General features: G+C 45.1%; 1 protein-coding gene across 2 annotated transcripts; it reads left to right on the top strand.

The window, feature by feature from the left end:
• Nucleotides 1–252: 252 nt before the first annotated feature.
• On the top strand, nt 253–7,382 carry LOC137430540 (uncharacterized). 2 transcript variants are annotated; one of them, XM_078781131.1, is made up of 3 exons: nt 253–396; nt 6,560–6,623; nt 6,850–7,382. In XM_078781131.1, the coding sequence occupies exons 2-3, from the start codon at nt 6,613–6,615 to the stop codon at nt 7,310–7,312; spliced, it is 474 nt and encodes a 157-aa protein (XP_078637257.1). In that variant the 5' UTR covers nt 253–396; nt 6,560–6,612; the 3' UTR covers nt 7,313–7,382. The 2 variants fall into 2 exon arrangements, with proteins under 2 accessions (XP_078637257.1, XP_078637258.1); XM_078781132.1 differs by lacking the exon at nt 253–396 and adding an exon at nt 4,341–4,838.
• Nucleotides 7,383–8,434: the final 1,052 nt, after the last annotated feature.

An 8,434-nucleotide genomic window follows, 5' to 3' on the forward strand; every position in this document is an offset into this window, starting at 1 on the left:
GTTGTGGAGGAGTCTTCCGGTTCACAAGACGTTGTTGTGGAGGAGTCTTGCGGTTCACTGTTAACCAATAAGAATGGACAGGATTCTGACATTTTCTCCAGTTCCCATCGTGATCGATGACGAAACTAATCGATAGTAATTGACAGATTAAAATTTTGGAAACGCTCTGCGACCCTCCCACAGGTCTGCAGGTGTGTTCCATTGTCAATAAACTTGTGGCGTGCTCACCTAATTTTAAACACTCAAGCAAGCACTCCAAAGAAACGGTTGAGAAGGAACAGCTGGCTTGGCAAGCGACAGCAAGCTGAATGCTCCTGGAAAATATATTATGTCGCAAAGCCTGGTTGTCGTCAAGGACGCGTCGACTGCCTGGAAACCGCTAAGCCACGCCCCTCGGTCAGTTGTGCTTTTATTGAGTCGAAGTCGATGAACTAGTGCACCTTATAAACGTCTAATTGCTTCACTGTAAGTTGTGTTGTACTTTAAAAGGCTCAAATATAATATGAAAACGGAGGTGGTTTGATCGAGAAGAAGGAACGAGGTCAGAATACCTTCAAAGTATTAAATTTCTTATTTAAGTTGTGATTTTAACAGATTTTGAGGTTCTTTGAAGATGATTGAAGGAAAGTTATTCGAATATTCCCTTTTGGAGAATTTCTCAAAGAAATCCGCAATGAGGGAAACTCATGTGAGATCCATAGGACGATGAACGGAGGAAAGGCGACGGTATAGAGAGGGAAAGAAAGCACAAACGTTTGGACAGATCAGAAAGGCGTGTCCTCTACGAGGTCGGCCTTTCCGGCATATGAAGCGTGCAATTCAGCCACTTGATCTGGGTAGTGAACGGTCACCACCTCGTTGTCTCTTGTGGTCAAAGCTCCTTGGTCCTTGGATGAGTCTTCCGGTTCACAAGACGTTGTTGTGGAGGAGTCTTCCGGTTCACAAGACGTTGTTGTGGAGGAGTCTTCCGGTTCACAAGACGTTGTTGTGGAGGAGTCTTCCGGTTCACAAGACGTTGTTGTGGAGGATTCTTCCGTTTCACAAGACGTTGTTGTGGAGGAGTCTTCCAGTTCACAAGACGTTGTTGTGGAGGAGTCTTCCGGTTCACAAGACGTTTTTGTGGAGGAGTCTTCCGGTTCACAAGACGTTGTTGTGGAGGAGTCTTCCAGTTCACAAGACGTTGTTGTGGAGGAGTCTTCCGGTTCACAAGACGTTGTTGTGGAGGAGTCCTCCGGTTCACAAGCCGTTGTTGTGGAGGAGTATTCCGGGTCACAAGACATTATGGTGGAGGAGTATTCCGGTTCGCAAGACGATGTTGTGGATGAGACTTATGGTTCACAAGACGTTGTTGTGGAGGAGTCATTGGGTTCGCAAGACGTTGTTGTGGAGGAATCTTCCGGTTCACAAGACGTTGTTGTGGAGGAGTCTTCCGGTTCACAAGACGGTGCTGTGAAGGAGTCTTCCGTTTCACAAGACGTTTTTGTGTAGGAGTCTTCCGGTTCACAAGACGTTGTTGTGGAGGAGTCTTCCGGTTCACAAGACGTTGTTGTGGAGGAGTCTTCTGGTTCACAAGACGTTGTTGTGGAGGAGTCTTCCAGTTCACAAGACGTTGTTGTGGAGGAGTCTTCCGGTTCACAAGAGGTTGTTGTGGAGGAGTCTTCCGTTTCACAAGACATTGTTGTGGAGGAGTCTTACGGTTCAAAAGACGTTGTTGTGGAGGAGTATTCCGGTTCACAAGACATTGTTGTGGAGGAGTCTTCCGGTTCACAAGACGTTGTGGAGGAGTCTTCCAATTCACAAGACGTTGTTGTGGAGGAGTCTTCTGGTTCACAAGACGTTGTTGTGGAGGAGTCTTCCGGTTCACAAGAGGTTGTTGTGGAGGAGTCTTCCGTTTCACAAGACGTTGTTGTGGAGGAGTCTTATGGTTCAAAAGACGTTGTTGTGGAGGAGTATTCCGGTTCACAAGACATTGTTGTGGAGGAGTCTTCCGGTTCACAAGACGTTGTTGTGGAGTAGTCTTCGAATTCACAAGACGTTGTTGTGGAGGAGTCTTCCGGTTCACAAGACGTTGTTGTGGAGGAGTCTTCCGGTTCACAAGACGTTGTTGTGGAGGAGTCTTCCGGTTCACAAGACGTTGTTGTGGAGGAGTCTTCCGGTTCACAAGACGTTGTTGTGGAGGAGTCTTCCGGTTCACAAGACGTTATTGTGGAGGAGTCTTCCGGTTCACAAGACGTTGTTGTGGAGGAGTCTTCCAGTTCACAATAGGTTTTTTTTTTTTTTTTGTTGTTTTTTGTATACTGAATCGAGGCTCGTGAAAGAGCTAACATTTATTTCACAAACAAATCAACCAGACAAACAAAATATACAAAAAGAGGGAGCGGCAGACAAGATGGGGAGAGAAGGGGAAGCACACAACCACAACATTTGAGAGCAGGGAGAAGTGTGGGAGGGAGAGGGCTTGGGGGCAGGAGGCGTGGGAAGGGGGGGGGGGGGGGGTGGGAGAAGTATAAAACACAAGGGGACCGAAATTAGCGGGGGTAGAAAAGATCAAGGTTTTGGATGGGGGAGGATAAGAGATGGTGGTGAACAGCTGTTTTAAAGACCTGGAGGGTGGAGTGGGATTGAAGAGAGTGAGGGAGTTTGTTCCAGAGGTGGGAGAAAAGAGGAATGAAGGAGTGAAGGTGAGCAGAGAGTCTTGATTTTGGCAGTTTAACCATAAGAGGGTTGCAGGCAGATCTTGTGCGACCTGTAGGAATATTTGGGGGACAGAGCCCAGAGAGGGCTGGGGGGGGGGCAAGGCCAGAGAGGAGTCGGTAGAAGACGGAAAGGCCACCAACCTGCCTGCGGTGAGTGAGTGAAAGGCCCTTGGAGTTAGCTTCATCGTGGGAGATTCCAATGATTCTGAACGCTTTGGTTTCAACAGTGTGAAGACGGGCTAGGTGTGAGGCAGGAGCACCAGACCAGAGGGGAGAGCAGTATTCCATAGAGCTGCGGATGAAATCCTTGTATGTGGTGAGGAGCTCAGGTGTGCCAAGGAAGGACTTCGCACGACGGAGGATGCCCAGTCGGCGACTGGCTTTGGAGGCCAGATTTGAAATGTGGTTTTCCCAGGAAAGATCATGGCAAATAGTGAGACCCAAAAGCTTGAGTGACAGAACTTCTTGGAGAGGATTATTCAGAAAGTGGATGGGAGGGTTTTCCAGTCGGTCTTTTCGGAGAGACATCGTAAGAGTGTGAGATTTATCAGGATTGAAAGACATGTTCCATTTGTTTGCCCAGTCTGTGATTTTGTCCAGGTCTGCAGAGAGTGAGGAGGCTGCAGACTGCCGATCTGAGGGATGAGGAATGGAGCGACAGAGAGTAGAGTCGTCAGCAAAGAGATAGAGAGGATTTTCAAGAGAGTCAGAGAGATCATTGATGAAGACCAGAAAAAGCACAGGGCCCAGAACACTACCTTGGGGAACTCCAGCCTGAACAAGTAGAGGAGATGAGAGAAACCCATTCAGGGCCACACGTTGACTACGACCAGAGAGGAAGTCCGCCAGCCATGCGTGGAGATTTCCATGGATACCAAAGGAGGAGAGTTTGGTGAGCAGAGCAGGGTGCCAGACCGTATCGAAGGCACGTGAAATGTCAAGGGAGACGGCTCTAATTTCCTGTTTGGCGTTGAGGACCTCCATCCATTGTTGAGAAAGCAGAAGCAGCATGTCCAGAGTAGAGTGACCAGGTCTGAAACCAAATTGATGATCAGAGATCAAGCCATTGGAGAAGAGGAAAGATTTCATATCCGAAGCAATGATGGATTCCATGACTTTGCTGATAATTGGGAGAAGGCTGATTGGTCTTTGGTTGCTGGGATCTGTTTTTGCACCTTTTTTGTGCAAAGCGGTGATGTTGGCTGATTTCCAAGCAGATGGCAGATGACCTTGAGACCGTTTCACAAGCCGTTTGTTGTGGATGAGTGTTACGGTTCAAAAGACGTTGTTGTGGAGGAGTCTTCCGGTTCTCAAGACGTTATTGTGGAGGAGTCTTACGGTTCACAAGACGTTGCTGTGGAGGAATCTTCAGGTTCACAAGATGTTGTTGTGGAGGAGTCTTACGGTTCACAAGACGTTGTTGTGGAGGAGTCTTCCAATTCACAAGGCGTTGTTGTGGAGTCTTCCTGTTCACAAGACGTTGTTGTGGAGGAGTCTCCCATTTCACAAAACGTTGTTGTGGAGGAGTCATGGTTCACAAGACGTTATTGTGGAGGAGTCTTTCGGTTCACAAGACGTTGTTGTGGAGGAGTCTTCCAGTTCACAAGACGGTGTTGTGGAGGAGTCTTTCGGTTCCCAAGACATTGTTGTAGATGAGTCTTCCAATTCACAAGACGTTGTTGTGGAGGAGTCTTTCGGTTCACAAGACGTTGTTGTGGAGGAGTCTTACGGTTCACAAGACGTTGTTGTGGAGGGGTCTTACGGTTCACAAGACGTTGTTGTGGAGGAGTCTTTCAGTTCACTGTTAACCAATGAGAATGGACAGGATTCTGACATTTTCTCCAGTTCCCATCGTGATCGATGACGAAACTGTTATCGATAGTAATTGATAGATTAAAAATTTGGAAACGCTCTGCGACCCTCCCACATGTCTGCAGGTGTGTTCCATTGTCAATAAACTTGAAGCGTGCTCGCCTAATTTTAAACACTCAAGCAAGCACTCCAAATAAACGGTTGAGAAGGAACGGCTGGCTTGGCAAGCGACAGCAAGCTGAATGCTCTTGGAAAATACATTATGTTGCAAAGCCTGGTTGTCGTCAAGGACGCGTAGACTGCCTGGAAACCGCTAAGCCACGCCCCTCGGTCAGTTGTGTTTTTAATGAGTCGAAATCGATGAACTAGTGCAACTTATAAACGTCTAATACCTATATATTTGGCGAGATTTTGTTCTGTTCTTCCATATTAAGCTTCAATTGGATCATTCTGCACTATTTGCTTCCATCTTGTTCTTGTTCAACCCGCTCGCATTCAACTGTTCATCCTGCTTTGATCGCCCATAATTCTTCCACTTGCTTATTCTCCTTCATTCTTTCCATATATCCAAACCATTTCAGTCGATATTTAAGTATTCTCACAATCACTGGAATTTGTTCAAGTCTTTCTGGAATATATTCCGTCATCATAAAATCTTCCATTCCATGTTTAGCACGTTTCTCAACAAGTGCATTTCAAAGCGATGTGTGTTCTGTTTACCTCTGCTACCAAAGGTGGATGAAGGTTAGGTTTCCACCCCTGTTTGTTTCTCTGTGAACGAGATATCTTAAAAGGATATGGACGGATCGGACAAAAGTTGGTGGACATGTTGAGTGTGTGACAAGGACGAAATGATTCGATTTTGGCGAAGATCCGGATCGGGACCTGGATTTGAGATTTTAAAAAGTGATTCTTAATCATTGAGAGATGGGGCCAAAAACTATATATAGCACAATATCTCAAAAAGTAATGGACGGATTATGACAAAACTAGGTGGATGAGTTGGTTTGGTGACGAGAGCAAGCCGATTCGATTTCGGTTATGATCCGGAACCAGATCTGACCCATCAGTGGATGCAAAACATGAACTGTTCAGCCTGGTGGAGGTAGGCTCTCTTCCTAGTGCCGTTCTAGTTCTCCCCTGTTTTTGTAAGTATCAATGGATGATCCATATATCGAAATCGTGGTAACTCTTGCATTGAAAATCTTCAAATTTATCCTTTTCCCATATGCATATCCTTCCCAAAAATGGCATCTGGGTATTTATAGGATGTCGCAGCTCCGGCCCATTTGATAATGAAACATGAAAATAGTTATTTATCTTCTTTTTCCCCCACTGCAATAATTTTCATAAACAATATGAAAATTTTTCATTTTTCATGGATCTATAATTTTCATACATAACTGTGATATAAATCTATAGAATCCTTTTACAAATACTATACGAGGAGTGATGTAAAAGTTATCGGAACGAGATACTCACAATTCATAGTCCATGAGGAAATGCCAACTATATTTTTGTTTGTTAGAGTTGTACATAATGCGTAAGAAAATATTTTTTCTTTTTCATTATACACATATACTTCGACATTGAAGGGAAAAAAGTACGTATATTGATAATTTTAATAACATGTTTAACAATATTCTTTATTAATGGAGAGACAGAAAAGTTGCCATTTCTTGGGATATTATGAGTCCGTATCTCATTCTTTTTTAACACCCCAAGTGCAAACCTACCTCTTTCCAGAAGTTGCTTTTAAAAAATAAAAATGAAAACTTCTTCAAAAACTTTCCCATCACGCAGGTCACGTGTTAAGCTTTATAATCACACGTTTGCTGGTGGGAATTGTTTCAAACTTTAAGCTTGTTTTGGAGGAATAACTGAGCAGGGGATTTACAATCAGCAAATTACTTGTCCTGACCATTTGGAACATGACGCTTGTTTACCAAACGACGAAGCAGTGGGATTTACGGTTAAACCACCGAAATGGGCCAGCTCGTGTATAAAAGGGCCACCGGCTTGCCCTGAAGCTACATCTGTCTCTACTTCAGGGAAACAAGACAACTGGAATCAACAAGCCCTCCTGAAAAAATATCACAACAACATGGCTGCCTGGTAAGCTTCTTTATCAACGGTCTACTCTAATTCTATGAAGTTAAATGAAATTTCCTCTTTATGTAATTGATTGGCATAGGCAGTGTAGTTAGCAGCACCCTTTTGTGGGTTTTTTTGAAGAGCACTGTTTGCTATAGGCCCCTCTTTTCACTGTTGTCCTATAGAACTTCACGAGTTACTTTTGAGGATCGGGTGTTTTCAGCATGTATATTTCATTGTTTTGCAGTAACGACAACGCCCCAATGGTCGGAGAGAGCTCCGAGGTCGGCTGCGGAAGTTGTGGAAACACTTGCGGTTACAGCGGTTCCTGCAATCCCTGCGGGTATAGTGGCCGTGGATACAGCGGAAGTGGCTGTGGCTACAGCGGAAGTGGCTGTGGCTACAGCGGAAGTGGCTACTCTGGCAACGCTGGCTGTGGCTACTCTGGCAACGCTGGCTGTGGCTACTCTGGCAACGCTGGCTGTGGCTTAAGTGGATACAGGAGCTGTGGAGTTAGCTCCTACAACCCCTGCGGCAGCCAGAGCTGCGGATATGGCGGGTGCAACCGCTCTGGAGTTCTTACCTCTGGTTATGGCATGAGAAACTCATGTGGGTTCAGCAACTGCGGCTCTCCCTGCGGCTACAGAAGCTCTTCCTACAGAGGCAGTGGCTACTCCGGTGGCTGCTATGGTGGCAAGGGCTGCTACTAAATCATCGCGGTTGAACCCGTCACATGCATTCGCTGCCCAGGTCCAAGTCTTAGGGACCTGACGCTCTGGCCACGAGGAAAAAATCCCTCTCGGTGCATACCTAACTCGTGCTGCATGAGGTGGAGGCATCGTACCTGTTGCTGTGTGTCATACTAGTGGTGCTGGTGTCGACTGGTGAAGGGTCTATTTGAAATATAAATGCACAAATGATCCAGAATAAACCTGAAAAGAAAATTCTGAGTTTCTGTCTTTTGATAATCGAAAGGAGAAAAATGTTTTCAATATTGTTGCATGGTTTCACACAAGTATGAGTCTTACAAATATCTGTTTGCACCCGATGTTGGAGCGCATACCTGCTGACATCACCACATAGGTCAGAAAGGTGCACTGGAGCTCCAAAACAAAAGGCACCCAGGCATTATATAGACTTTATTAATTTACTCTGGTTATGATGTATAATCCATACAACAACTAGAATGGCACTCCGTAGAGTGCATAGCTCCACCAGGCTGAACAGTTTTTCATTTCATTTCATTTATTATTTTGCAGGTACATCAAGACCCTGCAGGATTGCTAATAAGTGAATCGAATCAATATCGAGTAGTTCAGTGATTTGGTTCACTTTGTGGACCGAAAAAAATTAACAGTTCACATTTTGTATCCCACTGATATACCGGATATGGATCATAACCAAAGTTTAATCGGCTTGTTCTTGTCACCTACTCAACGCATCCACCAAGTTTTGTGATAACTCATGGACAACTTTTTGAAATATGCGACATATCAGGTTTTTGCCCTGTCTCTCAATGGTGAAGAATCACATAAAAATTCTCGGATCCGGATCTTCACCAAAGTCTAATGAAACGGAAAACCAAATACTACATTGGATTCATCAGAAGGAACCCGAATAAGCAAAGAGCAAAGATGGAGTCATCAGGAGGAACCTGGATAGGATTTGAGTTTCAGCCGCTATTCCGCAACCCTCAAACCCATCCAGGCGCAGCCAAGTGAACCTTCCAGAAAAACCTCAGAATGAATTCACTTCTCCTTGGACAGACAGATGAAGAAAGAGAGAAATAAAGAAGAAGAAGGAATTAGAATGAATAGGGAGAAATATGAAAA

Source organism: Myxine glutinosa, chromosome 7, assembly GCF_964187855.1.
Source record: "Myxine glutinosa chromosome 7, kmMyxGlut1.1, whole genome shotgun sequence".
Classification (NCBI taxonomy): domain Eukaryota; kingdom Metazoa; phylum Chordata; class Myxini; order Myxiniformes; family Myxinidae; genus Myxine; species Myxine glutinosa.